This window comes from Rousettus aegyptiacus, unplaced genomic scaffold (assembly GCF_014176215.1).
Source record: "Rousettus aegyptiacus isolate mRouAeg1 unplaced genomic scaffold, mRouAeg1.p scaffold_m13_p_5, whole genome shotgun sequence".
Taxonomy (NCBI): Eukaryota; Metazoa; Chordata; class Mammalia; order Chiroptera; family Pteropodidae; genus Rousettus; species Rousettus aegyptiacus.
In genome coordinates, this window is record NW_023416308.1 from 108950835 (window position 1) to 108969288 (window position 18454).

Below are 18454 nucleotides of genomic sequence, written 5' to 3' on the forward strand. Positions count from 1 at the left end.
GTTTCTTTCATCCATTTGGGAGTCTGATGTTGGAAATTCCAGGCCTGGTGAAAGCAAAGTCCAGTGAGAAGGTAGCAAGTGGCATTTCTGGTTGGGTCTTGCCCATCCCCTGGCTGCTGGCCCACAGCCCTCAGCCTCCAGAGACAGGAATGCTGACTGTGTTATTGTGAAATCATTTGTATATTGTGAAGTGCTTTGCATATGATGGAGTAATTTTCATACAGGGCAGGGGGCATCTTAAAGATCCCAGAGTAGCATTCCTGAGTGTCTTCCTCCCTTTGCAAAGAAACCAACCCAGGGCTTCCACTTCGGAACTCAGGGAGGGGCATATGAGCGTAATCTGGCAGACCTATGGGACTGGTGGGGTAAGGTGACAGGGGCTTTCAGAGGAAAGCTGATCCCACCTGGGGGGAGGTGAGGGTCTAAGAAGGGCAGACATTGGAATGTGAAGTGGAACAGGGCATCGGGTGCAGCATATGAGAGCCAAATGAGTCCTCAGAGCCCCTATGAGAGAACAACTCAGGACAGGTGAAGTGAGCTGTCATGGGAGGCAGATGAATGTCAGAAGCTTGGAGAACCACAACTCATCACTCTTTCTGCCCAAGGGAGTACCCACAGGCTCCTCCCTGAATATTCTATAGTCCCAGTTGATTCCCAGAGTAGAATACAAAGAAGAAATGCCAAGCCAGATTCCTACACCCTACAACATGCTCTAGGTTCAGAGACACCCAGGTTTGAATCCTGGTTCTGCCATCTACGCCATTGTTTCACCCTGAGCAAACAGTACCCACCGTAATGAGATAGAATGAGGATTCAATGAGAATGCCAAGTAGAGTGAATGATGCATAGTAGGTGTTCAACAAATTTCAGTTATAATAATAATGCTAGTGTTTCCTGCCCTAGCCTAAGAGGTCAGGCCAACTTCCTCTAGGTGAGGGGAGCAGACCCTTTGTCCCCTCAGGTTTGGAGTTCAGAGCAGCAGTGTCAAGCCACCATGCCTTGGACCCCAAAGGGTTACAAGCTCTGGAGACAAAGGCCTGAGGTTCCCAGTGAAAAACCAAAGCATAAAAATAATTCGATGAGTAAGAATAAAATTCCCTCTTCTGAGGTTCCCGGGGCTAGGCCCCTCCCTGCGGCAGGCACTTCCCCTTTTCCCTTGACATGGAGGAGCCAGGCCGGGCTGACTCAGAGCTGGAGTGCCGCAGCCATCCTCCCACCCGGGACCGGGGCTGGTGCTGCCGGGCGCTGTGAGCCTGGCAGTCGAGCGCGCCCCCGTGCGGACGCGGCAGGGACTGCAGCCCTACAGAAGAACCGGCGGCCGGACCCGCAAGCCCAGCCGCCCGGCCGCTCGCGGTCTCTGTGGGGCCACCGCCTCCGCCCTGCCCAGCCGGCTGAGCGCGGTGACCACGGGTCTCCCACTTCCGCCCGTCCCTCCCCGTCGTGCCCGAGCGGAAGTGCGGCGGCAGCTCGGGTCCCCCATGGTCCCGAAGCGGAAGCGCGCCCCGAGAGCCGCTCCCCGCGACCCCGCAGCGCGCGGCGCGACGAGTTCCGGATGGGTCCCGTGTGACGTGGCTGCACGCAGGGGGCGGCTCCCGGCGAGGGGCTGGCCTGCCGGGACGGGCGGGGCAGACCCGGGACGGGGCGCGGCGCCACAGCTGGATGGCAGGGGCCGCCAGGAGCGCCATCGCCGCAGCCGTACGGTGAGTGACCGTCCGACCCTCAGGGTCTGCGACCCAGGCGGGACAGACCAGGCAATCCCCCCGACCCTGGCCCGGCTCGTCTTGGGCTGAGCAGATTCTCTCGTCAGAGCCCAGAGTTAAACTTCCTTGGGCTCTTCTTCCCTGTCGCCCGCACATCGCTCTCCATCTCTCCCTTGCTCTCCGCCTCCTCATCTCTTTCCCACTATTTCTGGCTTGCTCTCTCTGACTCTCTTACTTTCTCCCCTTTCTTTCCTCTTTTACTATCTCCGTGCCCATTCCCCTCTCCCAAACCTGTGGTCCCCTCACCTCTACGTGACCCATCTCAGCCTCCAAGCCCTGCCTGGCCCAGTCCTGCTTTTGGTCCCCAGTAGAGCCCAGCGGATTTCATCAGGGTCTCCCGTTCAGGCCTGGAGGTCCTGGACCTGGGCATTTTTCCATGGCCGGAGGCAGCTGCTTTCCTCCCTTCCACCTCCAGCATCATAGGAGGACACTGAGGCAGGGACATTACCAGTTAGCTCAAGGTCATGGCCAGCGCGAGGCAGAACAGACCACATTTAGAACTCATGCCTGAGTTTCCAAATTGAACTTCTCTCTTGGTTGACTCACATCCTCCTGTGATTACAGGCTGGGCACACTCCTGCTGCCCAGTGCTCCTGGCCCCCTGCAACTTAAGGAGGGTACTCTGTGCCTTCTCCATACTAGGCACGTTAACCTGCATTAGCAAGCTCATCTCATCTGCACAGCTGTGTGAGGGAGGCAGTCCTTATTTTTATCCTATAGATGAGGAAACTGAGGCCCAGAGAGGGGGCTTCAGGGACTTGCCCGCAGTCAGACAGCAGTAAGTGCAGAGCACAAAGTTGATGGCGAGTCTCCAAAGCCAGTGTCTGAGCATCTGAGAGGCAGCTCCTGACTGAAGGAGCCTTTCTCTTCAGTCCCACCGCCTATCTGTCTCCATGCCCCAGGGACAGTGGGCTCATTTCCTACGAAGAAACTCTACTGGCTATGCCGTAGCCCAGCTGCTTGGTTCCCCACCTGCGCATCTCGTAATGTCACGCCATCAAGCTAGATAGTGCCAGCCTCAGTCCCTAGGGTGTTCTCACAAGGCACATCCTGGCAGCCAGAGATACCGGGCCTGCCGGTGGCCGAGGGGCACCCAGCCAGCGCCTCACCCTGTCATTAGGGAAAGTTTAGCCTCAGGCGGACATGCTGACACACAGTCTGGAGCTGGCTCAGAAGGAAAAAATGTGTGGTCCTTGGGAGTAGAGTGTGGAGCAGCAAAGTCCCTTCGATTTGTGTACCCACCATTCCGATCCTGGGCCAGGCAAGCAGGAAGGTGGATTCCACGGCACATGGGGTGTGGGGAAGGGTAAGATGCCACGTTTCAAAAGTAGGTGTTTGGCCAAGGGTGGCAGCTCAGGTAAGTGGCCTTTGTGTTTTTCAGCACGTGGCATGCCTGGATGTCCCTGTCTTGGCTGCGGCATGGCAGGCCAAAGGCTCCTCTTGCTCACTGCTGTTGCCCTGGAACTCCTGGGAGGGGCTGGGGGTTCCCAGCAGGACCTCTGGAACCGGGGGGCTGCAGCGGCCTGTCGCCTAGACAGCAAGGAAAGCGAGTCCTGGGGATCCCTGCTGAGCGGGGAGAAGCTAGACACCTGGATCTGCTCCCTGCTGGGCTCACTCATGGTAGGACTCAGCGGAGTCTTCCCATTGCTGGTCATTCCCCTGGAGATGGGGACCACGCTGCACTCAGAAGGTGGGTGACCCTCCTCTGGCACCTCAGGGCAGCCAGCAGTGTGGGAAACGTTGCTGCTCTTCCGTGGAGAGCTAGGTCTCACCTTCTAGGTTACATTGCATCTGAGGAGGAGGGTGAGGACAGAATACAATTTCTTACCTTGGTCCTATGAGACCAGGGTGTACCATGTCCATTTGTTTATTCATTTGTGCGTTCATTTATTCTGAAAGAATAAGAGTCAGCAAACATTCACCAAGAATAGTGTAGATAGTGGTTAGAAAGATGGATGTCAGTCTGTCTGGGTTCAAATCATGGCTCTGCCACTTACCAGCTGGGTGCCATTGGGCAAGTTTCTTAACTTCACTCTGCCTCAGGCTCCCAACCTTAAATGGGGATAATAGTATCTACCTCATAGGTAATAAATACTGTGACCACTAAATGACTCAAATCAGTAAAGCACTTAAAGACTGCCTGGTACAGGGAAGGCTACATGTTTGTGGGCCCCTTGCTCGGTTTGGGGATGCAGTGGCCCACAAAGCACTGCCTCTCTCTTCAGTCTCTGCTCATCGTGCACAAGAACTCTCAGACCAAAAGTCCCTGGAACACACGAGAGGCTGATTGCAGGCCTGCCTCTGGGGAGGGGGTTTGGGAGGTGGGGCACGGGCTTCTCCTTGGCTGCTCTTTCATACAGTGTGCATGTACTATCTATCCACAAATGACATGTGATGAGAAGTACACAGGATTGGATGGGTAGCTGCTAAACATACAAGTGTCTGTTGCCCACCCCCACCTGAGAGTATGACATAGTGGGTCTGCACCATGGCCCCAAGAATCTCTGAAACAAGGGCCCCAGAGGCTCGTGCTCCCTTCTTCATTCAGCAGATGGTTGTGAACACGTCCGTGCCAGGCACTGGGCTGAGGGCTGGTGCTGCGGCTGTGAACGGAGCCCTCCTGGGCCCTGCTGTCACACATCAGCTCACTCCCTCTCATGGCATCCCTGCGAGGTCAGTGTAGATAGCACTTACATTATTAGCTCCATGTCATAAATGGAGAAGCACAGGCACAGAGAGGTTCTTTGACCAGCCTAAGGTCACACAGCCTAGAAGCAGCAGCTTTCCTAGGAATGCATGCTACCCCACCCCCAACCTGCCTCTGCCCTCTGGGCCTCAGTTTCTCTATGAAACCAAGAGTTAGACATGGCCCTCTCAAGCACTTCCAACTCTGGATGCTGCAAGTCAGCAAAAGTCCCCAAATCTCTGTCACTTTTCTAAGAGTGAACAGTGGCTGAGAAAAGAAAATTCCCATTTAATGAGCCTTTACTATGTGCATTGTCACTTAATTCCCACACGATTCCTGTCAGATAGGTTATCCACAGTTTATAGAAGGGGAACTGAGTCCCAGAAGTAACCTGCCCAAGGTCACCAGCTGGTTCGTGGGTTGGGGAGCTGGGACCGCAGTCTTGAGGCAGCAGTGATTCCACAGTTGTTCAGCAGGTCGTGCCATATTCCGGCTGAGCACCCAGCCCTTGCTGGGCCTGGGGGACAGGGTCCTAGGAAGGGCAGCAGCCCATTTCCAGCCGTCCAGAGGCTTGCATTCTGGTTGGGACAAGAGAGCCTAGTAAGTTGGGTGAGGCAGAGGTCAAGCCAGTGGCCCTGGCGGGTCAGCCCCAGGCCCAGAATCTTTGCCTTGCAGCTGGGGCCCGGCGCCTGAAGCAGCTGCTCAGCTTTGCCCTGGGTGGACTCCTGGGCAATGTGTTTCTCCACTTGCTGCCCGAGGCCTGGGCCTACACGTACAGCGCCAACCCTGGTAAGGCTGCGGACTGGGCGTAGGAGGGTAGAGTTTGGGGGGAGCTGGTACCCATGCCCGGGGATGGCCTAGGCCCTGCCCACTCTGCCAGAATGACTCCGAGAGGGGTTCTAGGCATTTGGCAGGGAACTTGTCCCCGTCCCACTGCCCTAGTCCCTGTGGGAGTCCCTGGGGCCCAGCTGCCCCACCAGCCAGTCCTGCCCCCGAGTCCTGCCTCCCCCAACCCCCACCCCTGTCCCTGCCCTGGACTAGGGCCCATTCCAAACACCCGCCTTCTGTGGCCCTGGCTTGGCCTGGCCTGTCAGTGCTGCCCCCTGCAGGTGGTGAGGGGCGCAGCCTGCAGCAGCAACAACAACTGGGGCTATGGGTCATTGCTGGCTTCCTGACCTTCCTGGCTTTGGAGAAGATGTTCCTGGACAGCAAGGAGCAGGAAGAGAGCAGCCAGGTGAGCCCCGAACCCCAGAACCTGGATACCTCAGCATCTGTCGTGTGGTGGTGCCAGGGCCTAGAGGCCCAGGTTCTGAGCTGAACCCTGAAGAGAGGGTCTCTTGGCCTTTTCTTGGGAGTTCTGGGAGGCTGGGCCAGCTTGTTTTGGGAGTGAAGGCGTCAGCCCCTGCCATGGCATGTTCTCATAGACTGACAGTGACAGCAGTGCGGGAGGTGGACAATCTGTTGAGTTGGGGAGCACCCACCAGCCGACAGCAGCAGAGAATTCTAGCCAGACTAAAGGGCTGTTCCCTGTGTCTCCATCTCTCGCTCCCCTTCTGTGTCTACCCTGGCTGAGTGGGGGGCATCTAATGTCACCTCTCCCCCCTTCTCCCGGCCCTAGGCCCCCAGCAAAGACCCTGCTGCTGCTGCCGAGCTCAATGGAGGCCACTATCTGGCCCAGCCGGCTGCAGAACCCGGCCTGAGCGCCGTGGTCCGGAACATCAAAGTGAGTGGCCTGCTCAGGGCCCCCTCTTCCTGCAGCTGCCCCACCCTGAGTGGCCAGCCCAGCTCAACCCTTCCTGTCTGGTTTAACCCGGCTTTCTCTCCCCTCACTTAGGTCAGTGGCTATCTCAACCTGCTGGCCAATACCATAGACAACTTCACTCATGGGTTGGCTGTGGCTGCCAGCTTCCTTGTGAGCAAGAAGGTGAGTGGCGGTCAGGGCAGGTGGGGCCCAGGCATTTCTGGTGGGAATGACCCGGTACCTGTGTTGACCAGTTGGCTCTGCCTTCAAAATAGGTCTTTAGTCCATCATTTCGTATCCCCTGTTTCAGCAACACTCTCATCTGAGTCCCCAGTTTTCCCTGGGGGACAGCTCTACTGGACACAGCCTTCTATTGTCCCGAGGCACTGGTCTGTTCTTGCTGTGAACACTCCTTGTTGGGATCACAGCCCCTGCCTGCCTCTAAATGCCTCTCCCCCACCTTCTCCCTCTGCCCTCTGTGCTCTGGCCCCAGCAGTCTGCCTACTCTTGAGCCGGCCAAGCTCTTTGCGCCCTCATGGCTTGCACCTCACACTATTCCATCTTCTTGGAACGTTCTTCCTCCCACTCTTTGAATAGCTGGCTCCTCTTCCTCAAACTTTGGCTTAAACCCACTTCCCCAAAGCTGCTTTTGCTGACCCTTTGTCTGAACTAGGACCCCATTATTTATGCTCCATGGCACCCAGTCCCTGCTTTCCTCCACACCTGTTACAGTGTGCGATCACACGTTTTTTTGTGTGTTTACTCAGTCCTGGCCTCTCTGCTCCAGACCGTTAGTTTCATGAGGGTAGGTTTTATCTGTTTGATTGGCTGCTGTATTTCCAGTTGGCAAACGGTGGCCAGCCAGAGCCTCAGAGCAAAGCGAATACTGGTAGAATTAGTGGATAAGTGGGTGCCTTGGCCCTCGGCACAGACGCCCACAGACTCCCTTTTGTGCAGATTGGGCTCCTGACCACCATGGCCATCCTTCTGCACGAGATCCCCCACGAGGTACGTGCCAGAGGGTCCCATGTCAGCTCCATGGGGGCCCGGAGCTTGGGGAAGGGGTTTGGGGGGGACAGCCTGGCAGTGGCAGGCTCAGGGACTGCACTTTGGAGGCCTGGAACTGCTCAGCTCACCAGTCTGCAGCCACCGTCTCAGCCATGCTCCGGCCTCCTCAGGTTGGGGTCCCGCCAAGGGATGTGGGCTGGGGGGCCCAGCAGCAGGCTGGTGCAGGGGGCTTGGTGTGCATGTCCATACCTGAGGCATTCAGGGGGTCTGGCCCAACTGAGGCCCAGAGTGATCATCTGGACCTCCCCTCAGGTGGGCGACTTTGCCATTCTGCTCCGGGCCGGCTTTGACCGATGGAGCGCAGCCAAGCTGCAGCTCTCGACGGCACTGGGGGGCCTGCTGGGCGCCTGCTTCGCCATCTGTACGCAGTCCCCCAAGGGAGTAGGTACGGGCGTGGTGGGTGGTGGCGGCAGGTGGCGGTCAGCAGAGGGGCCTCAGCCAAGGGCGCACCTGCCCCACCCCTGGCATCCAGGCCGGTTCTGCCCCTGGTCCACCCTGTGGGAGGGGGCGTGGTACACACGGCTCTCCTGGGCTCCCAAACAGTCGGGCCTTCTCCTGCTGCAGAGGAGACTGTGGCCTGCATCCTGCCTTTTACCTCTGGTGGCTTTCTCTACATTGCTCTGGTGAACGTACTGCCTGACCTCTTGGAGGAAGATGACCCATGGTGAGTGACCCACTGGGACTGCCACTCACAGGGTCATTAGGGGATCAAGGGAGAGGAGCTTCTGGTCCCTGCCCCTCTCCCTTCCTAGTGCCAACTCCTCCCTAGTCACTCCCTCCCCGCTGCTGCTTCCCTGAACCCCGGCCCCTCTCCCCACAGGCACTCCCTGCAGCAAGTACTTCTGCTCTGCATGGGCATCGTGGTGATGGTGCTGTTCTCGCTCTTCGTGGAGTAATCACCCCGACACCCACCCCCCCGCACAGCAATAAGAGACTTGGATTTACTCTGTGACCACGTGTGAGGCAGAGGGGGCGAGTGCCTGTGTGAACGAGCGAGCCTCTAACCAGACAAGAGGACAGGTGGATGTGTGTATGACGTGTGCACGTGTGACCAGAGGTGTGTGTGAGACCGACACTGTGATCCCTTGTGCACTGGGCCTCGGTTGGGCCCAATGCCTGCACTTGCCACTAGGCACGCTGTGGTCCTCTCTCCTTGACATCCTGTCATCTTGGACATCCTGGAGTAAGCAGTGAGGAAACAGCAGCATTGGCCCCAAGCAGAAGCCTTTCCCTACCAGAACCCTAAGGGGAATGAGGGCAGCCCAAGGAGCCCTGGGCTGCAGGGAGCCCCAAAGCTATCTTCCGCTGGGGCCTCGTGGGCCCCGGACTGAGGGATAAACTCCTCTGCTCATGCACTCAGCCTTGGGCAGCCTAGGGGTGAGGCTGGGTTAACCGCTCTGCTACGCCAATCATCTTGGCCCATCCTTTGCCAGCTCTAAGGCCAAAGAAAGGAGAGGCAGGTGCTCGTGTAGCCCCCCCAGCCCCACTTAGCACTGACAGTCCTCTCTGTCCCAGCATGGAGCTGGGAGATGCTTTCTAAGACCTTTTTCCTCATGGCTACCTTCCCTGGGTCAGCTTCTGTTCCCCCAGTGAATGCTCCCTGGCAGCACCAGCAGCTCTTGCCACCTCCAGCTGCCAAACAGCAGCCCGCAGGGCAGCCAACAGTCCCAGGCAAGAGAGGCCTCCCGGTCCAGCTCAGGGATGCTCGTGCCAGCACAGGGTCCAGGCAGATATTCTGGGGGCAGGAAGAGAATGAGCCAGGGCTGTCTCTCCCTGCCGGGGCCCCTTTGCCTTTCCCACTGCGGGTGGAAGTAAGGTGGGGGTGGTGAGGGCTCCATGTTGTCAGCACTCAAGAATGTGCTCTGGGAGAATGCTGAAGCCATAATCCCCAGCTATTTCCCTTGGCTGGCGCCCAGGTACTCAGCTGGCCCAATCCACAGCCAGGCTCCAGCCCTGCTGCTCAACTGTGGACGTTCTGAGAAGTGGCCATCGAGAGGGTCTGAATGGCAGCAGTTTTGCTGTGGTTCCCATTGTATCTATAAATATGTGTTCTATAGATAAGATGCAAATAAATATTATACACAAACCTGCTGCCTCTGTTCCTCAGACCGTCATCTGTGGTCAGGCAGGGCTTCCTGGGTGCCCGTGCTCTGGCCAGGTTGTCTGCTCCTTGGCCCCAGCTCCTGCTGGCCGCCTGCCGGTCTCCTGTCATCTCCATCTTCCGTCCTGCTTTGTGCTCGTCTCTGAACCTTGCAGTGCTTCTTGGCACAGGGGATGGCATATCATGTTTCCCTGGCTTGTTTTGTTGTTTGCTTTTTATCCTAATAAAACAAGCCTGGCACTGTGCCGCTGTAGCCCCTGGCACCAAAGGTGGCCTTTCATATCGACCTATAAGCCAGGGCTTTTTCCCAGCCCGCCGCCTGATAAATTTAAGAAAGTGCCATCATAAAGTCATCTCCAAGTTTGGCCTCAATGAAATTATTTTTCATTAAAAAGAAAAAATATGGGATTCTTATTCTAAACCACACACCCCCATCTCCGAATGTGCCGAGTGTAAAGACAGCATCAGGCACCGGAGGGCGCTGCTTCCCGACAGTGCTATCAGCAGAACGCCGAAGGGCTCCGGAAGTGGAATCTCACCCACTCCAAGCCAACCAGGACCCCTCCTGTAGCCTGCTGGCCGCCAAGTGCAGCATGTCTGCACAGCATCACAGACTCCTACAGGGGCTGTGAAGTCCAAATCGCAGCACCCTCAGCTGTGAGTGCCTGGCTTTGAACCAGGATCTTCTCAGCACAAAGAGATCGGCTTCAGCTAATTGTGACGCACCCAGGATCTGGCGGGTCTGTGCCTGATCCGTCAAGAAAGGAATGTAGGGCTGTCTGGCCAGCCTCCATCCTCCTTTTAACAGTTCTGGGGGTCCAGTGTTGAGCCTCAGGTGGTAACTGTGGGTTCACTCGGGTGCCATGGCCAGATGAATGCCCCTACTGGCTAGAAAACAGGGAATGCAGGAGTGGGGGTGGCTGACCCCGGAGGAGACAGACCAGAAGCACTTCAGAGGCTGTGCTGGGGGCTCCTCAAGCAGGGGGTGGAAAGTCAATGGGATTGCCAAGGACAGCGACGTGAGGACGCATTCGGTAGGTGGCTCAGGTGGGTTTGGAAGTGGCAGGAGGGGATCAGAGCTAGGACAGAGTCCAGACTTCCAAAACAGGCTGAGGCCCAGTCAGTAGTTCATGGTGGACATGTCCCCTTGGTGGGGAGTGGGGGCAGGGGAAAGAGGGTGTAGGGGCTTTTGCCAGAGCACAAATGAGAGCTGATGGAGAGTTCTGGAAAGCTGTTACTCTGAAAGGCCATTCAAAGGGCCTTTCCAAGGATATGGGACAGAGAATGGGGCTTATGGCAGAATTGCAGGGAGGGCAAGAACACAGCATGACCAAAGGTTAGGCTCACAGTGGGTCTTGCTAGAGGTTCATTTTTCAGCCAGAGGAAATGGGCCAAAAGAGCTAATGGGGGCATGTCGAGAAACAGGAGGCTCGGGGGCCAAGAAACAAGGCCCAGAGCCACAGCACCAAAACATGAAAAGGGAAGGCTGGCTCTATTTAGGCCCTTCATTCCAGAGCTGACGGGCCGCAACTTCTGAAGCTCGGGGAGGGGGAAAACGGGGAGTGGAGAGAGTCAGGTCTGAAGGGACACAGTGAGAGAGGCCAGGAGTCCCCCATGACAGCTGCAACACACGCCCATCCCTCCCAGAGGGCCTCGCCCTGACAACTGGTTTGAGGCTGTCTCAGGTTTCTAGGCAGCAGCACCTAGGGAAGGGGTCTCATGCACGGACCCCTCCTCTTCCACTCAGAGCCCAGGGAAGGTGAGACAGACGGGTGGCAGGACCTGAAACCATCTTTTATTATAAATTTTAAACACCAAGATACCAGGCAGTGGTGTGGCAGGTGACACACTAGGCGTAGTACTGCAGGTTGGCTTTCTTCTTGGCCTGCACCTCCAGGATGCCCTCCATGTAGTCCTCGTGGGTGAGCTCTGTGGCACCCCTGCGTAGTGCGATCATGCCCTGCACCCAGGACAGACAGGCTCTAGGGTGCTTCTGGAGATCCCTGGTCCAGCTCCCAGGAGCCCTAGCCTTCTCGGCTTCTTCCCCTCAGTAGTCTATACCAGCCAAATTCCCCTGCCTGGTCCAGGGAAGGGGCCAAAAAGGCATGAAACATCCACCCACCCTCCTCACCCCACCACTCACCGCCTCCACACACACGGCCTTGCACTGGGCCCCGTTGAAGTCATCTGTACAGCGGGCCAGCTCCTCATAGTTCACATCAGGACTGGGCTGGGGGGGGGGGGAGCGGGGGGGAGGAAGGAGGCAGGGGGGAGAGATGCCACAGGGCTCAGTTACTTGTGGGGAGGGGCGGGGGGCAGCAGATGTGCTCCCACACTGCCCCCATCAAGCTGTGAGAACAACTCGCCCTGTGACTGTAGGCAAGTCCCTTCCCCACGGTGCCTTGTTCTCTTCTTGGTACAAGATGGGGTGCGGGGGGCGGGGGGGACAGTTTCAAAGCAGGTTAGACCAGGTTATTTCTGTATCTCTTGAGCTCTAGCCTTCTGGCAATCTGTACCTGAGACCCCCAGGGACTGATTCAGCCTCTGACAGGTGAGTGGGAGGGTGTGGAGACAAAGGATGGCTGTCTCCCCCTCTCCTGCGTAACGTGGGCCCTGTGTTAGCACCACTCTGCCACTCAATGGTCTCCTGTGCCAAGCACTGTGCTTGATGTTGCCACAACCCCATAAGGTCAGTGTCATTATCTCCAAGTCCCACATAAGAAAAATGAGGCTGAGAGAAGTTATGCCACTTGCTGAAGGTCACAGAGATATGAATCCGGGTCCCTGGCGGGTTCCCCTGGGCCATGTTAAACTGTGTTCATCTGCTGGGGTAGGGAAGGCTGGGAAACTGAGGGCCTTTGGCCTGCAGACCTTCCAATCAGGAGAAGGTAGACTCTAAGGAGCAAAGCACCCACAATTAGGGCCTGGGCTCCAGCAAGACTCTACTCCAGGTACTTGAGAGCAATGGAAGTTGCTGTGTAGAATAGTGCTGTGTGTGAACAGGATTTGGAGAAGGGGTGGGTGGAGGCATGGGGAAGCTCAGGACAAAGAGACAATGACCGCTTTGCTGCTGCCTCTTTGGGGCACGGCACCTTGCTCATGGTGTCCTTGCTCACCTGACGTTCATCTTTCGAGAGTGGATCTGCATGATTCTGGCCCGGGCCTCCTCGTTGGGCATTGGGAACTCAATCTTTCGGTCCAGGCGGCCTGAGCGAAGCAAGGCAGGGTCCAGGATGTCCACCCTGTTAGTGGCTGCAATTACCTGAGTAAGGAAAGCAGCAGCAACTTGAATTGAGGAAGAAGGGGTTCACAGACAAGCAAGTCATGGCCATGACAGGCAGAGAGGCAACCCAGAGATCAGGTGAAAGGGCAGATGTTCAAGAATGACCCCAATTCCAATTCTAACTGAACTAACTAGGTGACCAAGGTCCCCTGACCTCAAAGCCCAATGTTCTTTATCTGTGAAGTGATGATGATACTCACCTTTACTTGGGTGTTAGGCTGGAACCCATCCAGCTGGTTCAGAAGCTCCAGCATCGTCCTCTGCACCTCCCGGTCCCCGGCCTTCTCACTGTCAAAGCTGAGGCACACAGGAGGCCCGAGATGCTGATGAGAACACAGCTCAGGCTGAGCCCTCCTCTCCTCCACCCACCAGAAGCCAAACCTTACCCACCAAAGGCAAGGAAATGTCTTGCTAAACTTAGGGCCCCCAGCCCAGGGATTGTCACAGGTAAGGTGTCAGTAACTGCTGATTACAACAGAGCCCAGAGAGGCTGCTGGGATCAGGTGCCAAACTTAAGATAAAACAGTGAGCAAAACCAGCCACTGCCTGGGTTATCCCCTGATGAACATGCCGTTGCAAATGGAGCTAAAGCTTAGAAATACAGGGACCCGGCCCAGTCTTGGAACGTAAGGGAGAGTTCAGGCAGGCAGGCATCCCTGGGGAAGTGTTCCTCAGCTGAGACCCACAGGCTGAAAACCCACTGGCTGGGCAACCAATCATTGGAGAAGGGGGAAAATGGAAAAGCACATTCCAGAGAAGCAATAGCAGGTGTAAAATCTCTCCCACCACAGAACCACAGTAGGCCTGCAAGCCGAGGGGACACTGTGGAGAGTCCAAGGGACAGGGGAGGCAGGGGCAGGAACAGGATGAGCCTGGAGGGGAGCACGGACAGCCACACAGGGATAAAAGCCCAGCATTTACCCCAAGGAGCAACAGGGAGGCCCAGGAAGGGTTTTAAGTAAGATCTGTTTACATGAGGAACTATCAGTGTGTGTGAGTGACGTGACCAGGTTTTGTAAGAAACATGCTGCCAGTTGTGAGAATGGACAATCAAGGGAAAAAAGAAAAGCAGCAGGGAGGGTAGTCAGCGGAGAATTTAGGCAGTAAAACCACAAAAATAGCGTTGCCACCATCGCAGGGGAGGAGACAGAAATATAGAAAAATCCCCTTGGTGGCACCCACCCCCTTACCGCTTGGTGCCAATGGCATCCAGCTCATCAATGAAGATAATAGATGGAGCTTTCTCTTTGGCCAGGGCAAAGGCGTCACGGACCAGCTTGGCACCATCCCCGATGAACATCTGCACCAGCTGGGGGCCAGCCAGCTTCAGAAAGGTGGCCTTGGTGGGGCAAAGATAGGGAATGACGAGAGTCACAAGAAGTCCCTGTGAGCCTGCAGTGCTCAGCTCCTGCCCATTTCCTCCTCATTCCTCCCAAAGTACTCACCTTGGTCTGTGCAGCACAGGCTCGGGCCAGTAGGGTCTTCCCTGTACCTGGGGGCCCGTACATCAGAACCCCCTTTGGAGGTTGGATCCCCAAGTTCTCAAACTTCTCTTTGTGGTTCATTGGCAGGACAATGGCCTCCACCAGCTGCCAGGAAGAAGTCCTCAGTAAGGAGAGTGAAGCCCTGACAGCTCCTACAGCCCAACCTTTAATGGCTTCAACCACAATCTCCAACCCTCCTATTCTGATCCCAGGACACTGGCCTCCCCTTTCCCCTGGCTCACGCCCTCCAAGGCTAACTATGGTCTCTCCAGGTACAACAGGTTATGGTAGACACTGAGTCCAAGTTGCAGTCCTGGCTCTGGCCCTACCTATCTATGACCCTAGGCAAGTCCTTCACTCTCTCTGGATCTCAGTTTCCCAAACTGTTACATGGCATCCCTCTCACCTCCCTAGGGTGCTGTGAGGACAAGAGGCGCATTAGGGGGAAGTGCTCTGGTCAGTGAAGCAGAGATACAAAAAAGCTGTGGAGGCTGCTGGTGGCCACGCCTCCCTCACCTCCTGAATCTGCTTGTCCAGGCCCCCAATGTCACTGTATTGTTCTGTAGGCCTCTCGTCCACTTCCATGGCCTTTACCCGTGAGTCATATTCTGTGGGCAGGGTCTCCAGGATCAGGTAGGAGTCTTTGTTCACACCCTGGGGACACAGCACAAAGCCTTCAGATTCATCTCAACTCAATGCCTAACTAATTAATTGGGTGACTGATGTCTGTAGAGTAAAAAAAAAATGATATGGGACTGGACAACACAAGATTCAAAGAGCAGGTAGATAGGAGAGAAACCTCATTGGAAAAGCTCTGCCTGGGCTCAGGGACACCACTCACCACCAAGTCTCCTGGCTTTAGCTTTTCAGCATCCACCAACCCAATCACAGGCAGGAAGTATGTCTGTAGGAAAGGTTCCAGATGCAGCCTCAGTTACTGCCCTCAGTAAGGTTCCCTGAGCCTTTCTCACATCCACTGCCCATCCTCCCCAATTCTCCTATCGTTGAGGCAGCCTCACCTGTCGTGTAGAGGTTTTGATCACTGCACACTTGCCCTTCCTCTGGGAGTCCAGGTCAATATTGGCACCATCCTCCTCTTGGTCATTGGGATCAACATCCAAAAGCTGGGAAGGGAAAAAGCTCAGATCAAGAGGCCCAACTCAGCCCACTGAACTCCCCAGAGCCAGGTGCTTCCTGGATTGAGACTGTCTCAAAACCTGCAGGGCAGGCCATCTCTACCTCACTCCTCAGACTAGCCCTGAGCCAGCAAGTGCAATTGATAAGCCAGCACATTGACAAGATTTGTCTAGGTGTTGCTTCTCTTCGTAAAGCTCATCTACCCCCAGGAAGAATGACCACTACAAAGAAGACGTGTTACGCCTCTGAGGCCTTTTAGGGCCCTATATATCCCCTCTGGAAATGCACATTGGGAAAAGGGCCCTAGGAGGGGTAGCCCATCATGCACTTTGGGCCTCAAAACTTCCACCCACTCTTTCTCCAACTGCCCCATCACAGGCTGTTTCCAAGCCCTGTTGACCTCTCTTCCCCTCCACATACACACACACCTCGATGACATTGGAGACAAGGTATGGCAGGGTCTTGTTCACTTTGATTTTCTCACTGTTCTCTTTGATCTTGTCCTTCATGGCTTGAAGCTCATGCGTAACTCGTAACACTTCGCTCTTCATAATCTGGGATGAAAGTAAATGGAAACAAATGTTCAACCTTGGCTCAGCTGACCCCAGGGCCTTGTAATTGGTTAGGTCCAGGCTGCCCAGGGGACCCTCCCGCATCTGCTCACTCAGCTCTCAGGCTGACCGCTGAGCCTATGTCCACATCCCCCACAGATTAAAGCAGGAGGCCAGTCTGGAGGCCTCCTGGTAAAGTAATTGTAGTACAGGGGAAAAAAGCAGGACTTTGAGTCAAACAAATACAGGTTTTAGATTCTGCCTTTCATTAAGGGCTGGATACTTCACAATAAAAACCTCTCTGAGCCTGTTTCTTCATCTGTAAAATGAGGATTTCCTAAAAGAAGGATTTCTGAGGGGAATACTTAAAGACCTCGTTGGGAAAGACAGTCTGACGACTCCTGTTCGCAGGCCTGGTCTGCCAACACCCAGTCCCTCTTCTGGTCCCTCCTAAGCTTTAGTTTTCTTTTCTTTCTTCCTGGTCCAAGGAGGAAACCGCGTTCCCCAGTCCTCTCCTAAGGAGACAGCTAGGGTCACCGGGGCCTGACCTGTATGCCCACCTTGATTTCACTGTCCAGCAGCCGTGTGCGCTGGATAATCTCTTCTGTGGACATCTTGAGCACCTCCTCCCCGATTCCATCTTGCTGTTAAGAAAATAATTTTTTTTTTTTTTAACTCAGAGAAGGTATCCTGCTTCCTCCGAGACCACCCAGTCTGTTTCCTTGCCCATAACACTAAAATGAAAGACTCGGGACTTCTGCCCACATCTCAAGCGGCAGTCCTTGGCCCCCAGGCACCGCCTTCCCTCCCGCCAAGAGCGTCTCCCCGCGGGCTCCGGCTCCAGGACTCCCAGCTCTCACAGCGCGCACCTCAGCCTCGTCCCACACGGTAGCCATCTTCTCCTGCCGAGTCACTGGACTCTCGACTTTCGGCAGCACATTCATTTCCTGAAGGAAAACGCCGAAGATCGGACTGGGCAGAAGCAATGGCGGAAAATTAATATTTTCTTTCTTAACACCAGCTCTTGACTAGTGGCAGACCTCGTTCTTCGGGTCCTGACTGTTAACGGATTTAGCTCCGGCCACGTTGCCACGGCGAATCTGCTTCTCCGGTTCATAAGACGAAGCGCGGGCCACAGGACCCGCCCCCACGGCTCCTGAAACGTTCCCACCTTCGTCCTGTTTACGCCCGGCGCGACAGGTGGACGTGCTATTGGTCGGCGCTTGCAGTGGGCGGGGCCTGGATGTATAACCGGAAAAAAGGAGGGAGAAAGTACGGGCGCCGCAAAGGCCTTTGGGAAATGTAGTCCTCGTCTGGCTCAGAAAGAGCGTTTTCAAAGCGGTGGTTCAATCGTAGCCAGTTAGGAATTAGGGGATTCGCATAATAGCCCTGCCTCCCAAACCATAAACAACAAACTCCAGCCGTGTACGAAGAGCAAAAAAAAAGAGCATGATACCGCAGACTGCATTTTTATAATTATTTATTAAAATAAACGCTACCTGAGAGAATCATTAACCAGTTTTTAAATCGCTGCTCCTGCTAACTTCCAAGCAGATGCCGCAGAACTGCTCACGTGGGAGGAGCTCAACTAGCAATCAGCCTCTGCAATTAAAAACGTTGTTTCAAGCAGAGGCCCATGGACGTGGACTATAGACTAGTGGTTACCAGAGGACTATAGAGTAGTGTTCACTAGTGGGATGGAGGAGGAGGGGGGGACGTAGATGGGGTAAAGGGGGTCAAATGTAGGGGGGTAGGGGTTGGGTGAAGTGGGTAAAGGGAATCAAATAAATGGTAGCAGAAGGAAACTGGACTTTGGGTAGTGAACACACAATAGAATATACAGATGTCAAGTAATGTACACCTGAAAATTATGTGATTGTATTAACCGATGTTATCCCAATAAACTTAACCTAAAAATAAAATAATTATAGCCGTAAAAAAATAGAATTAGCATATTATCCAGTAATTCCACTTCTAGGTGTATACCGAAAAGCAATGAAACCAGGATTTCGAAGAGATACTTGCATACCCATGTTCATAGTAACTTTATTCATAATAGCTTAAACGTGGAAGCAAAATAAATGGTCACTGGCATTTAAATGTATAAGTAAAACGCGGAATATACATATAATGAAATATTATTCAGCCTTGGAAGAAAATTCTGCAATATGCACAACATGGATGAAACTTGAGGACATTAAGCTGAGTGAAATAAGCCAATCACAAGAAGGCAAATACTATATGATTCCCCTTATATGAAGTACTTAGAGTTGTCGCAATCATAAAGACAGAAGGTATAATAGTATAATGGTGGTTGCCACGAGCTGGGGTGGGCAGGAATGGGAGAGGAGAGAAATGAGAGTTATTGTTTAAAGAGTATATAGTTCCAGTTCTACAAGATGAAAGAGTTTGGGGATGGGTGCTGGTGATGATTGCACAACACTGTAAATGTACTTAATGCCACTAAATTTAACACTTAAAAATGGTTAAGAAGGTATATTGTATGTTAGGCATATTTTACCACGATGAAAAAAAATTAAGATCATTCCAAAAAACAACAATAACATTGTTTCACCTCTGTAATTGTTTCTTTTCATCTCACTGAGTAAGAAAGATCTCTTTGGTTTATAGGAGACTCATTTG

General features: G+C 54.5%; 2 protein-coding genes across 6 annotated transcripts; one reads left to right on the forward strand and one right to left on the reverse strand.

The window, feature by feature from the left end:
- The first annotated feature begins 1549 nt into the window (after nucleotides 1–1549).
- On the forward strand, nucleotides 1550–9341 carry SLC39A13 (solute carrier family 39 member 13). Of its 5 annotated transcripts, none has more exons than XM_036221099.1 (10): nucleotides 1550–1700; nucleotides 3142–3450; nucleotides 5122–5235; nucleotides 5488–5680; nucleotides 6065–6169; nucleotides 6281–6370; nucleotides 7145–7195; nucleotides 7508–7640; nucleotides 7820–7919; nucleotides 8076–9341. In XM_036221099.1, the coding sequence occupies exons 1-10, from the start codon at nucleotides 1660–1662 to the stop codon at nucleotides 8149–8151; spliced, it is 1212 nt and encodes a 403-aa protein (XP_036076992.1). In that variant the 5' UTR covers nucleotides 1550–1659; the 3' UTR covers nucleotides 8152–9341. The 5 variants fall into 5 exon arrangements, with proteins under 5 accessions (XP_036076992.1, XP_036076993.1, XP_016002111.1 ...); XM_016146625.2 differs by having other exon boundaries at nucleotides 1551–1700; nucleotides 5541–5680; XM_016146626.2 differs by having other exon boundaries at nucleotides 1551–1700; nucleotides 5556–5680.
- Nucleotides 9342–11129: 1788 nt separating this feature from the next.
- Nucleotides 11130–16955, reverse strand: PSMC3 (proteasome 26S subunit, ATPase 3). Its single transcript, XM_016146624.2, has 12 exons — nucleotides 16681–16955; nucleotides 16372–16455; nucleotides 15689–15814; nucleotides 15143–15247; nucleotides 14965–15027; nucleotides 14640–14777; nucleotides 14085–14228; nucleotides 13830–13978; nucleotides 12840–12936; nucleotides 12473–12618; nucleotides 11500–11581; nucleotides 11130–11316 (listed from the first exon to the last, which is right to left on the reverse strand). The coding sequence occupies exons 1-12, from the start codon at nucleotides 16753–16755 to the stop codon at nucleotides 11206–11208; spliced, it is 1320 nt and encodes a 439-aa protein (XP_016002110.1). The 5' UTR covers nucleotides 16756–16955; the 3' UTR covers nucleotides 11130–11205.
- Between the last annotated feature and the right edge of the window lie 1499 nt (nucleotides 16956–18454).

What these genes read in the sequence shown, in the direction of transcription:
- PSMC3 (XM_016146624.2), bottom strand. Translation starts at nt 16,755, where the DNA reads ATGAATGTGCTGCCGAAAGTCGAGAGTCCAGTGACTCGGCAGGAGAAG. An exon ending in GATGCCATTGGCACCAAGCG is followed by an intron (nt 12,937 to 13,829) that starts GTAAGGGGGTGG and finishes TGTGTGCCTCAG; the next exon opens with CTTTGACAGTGAGAAGGCCG. An exon ending in TCTCGAAAGATGAACGTCAG is followed by an intron (nt 11,582 to 12,472) that starts GTGAGCAAGGAC and finishes CCCCCAGCCCAG; the next exon opens with TCCTGATGTGAACTATGAGG.
- SLC39A13 (XM_036221099.1), top strand. Translation starts at nt 1,660, where the DNA reads ATGGCAGGGGCCGCCAGGAGCGCCATCGCCGCAGCCGTACG. An exon ending in GCCATCGCCGCAGCCGTACG is followed by an intron (nt 1,701 to 3,141) that starts GTGAGTGACCGT and finishes TGTGTTTTTCAG; the next exon opens with CACGTGGCATGCCTGGATGT. An exon ending in TTGGAGGAAGATGACCCATG is followed by an intron (nt 7,920 to 8,075) that starts GTGAGTGACCCA and finishes CTCTCCCCACAG; the next exon opens with GCACTCCCTGCAGCAAGTAC.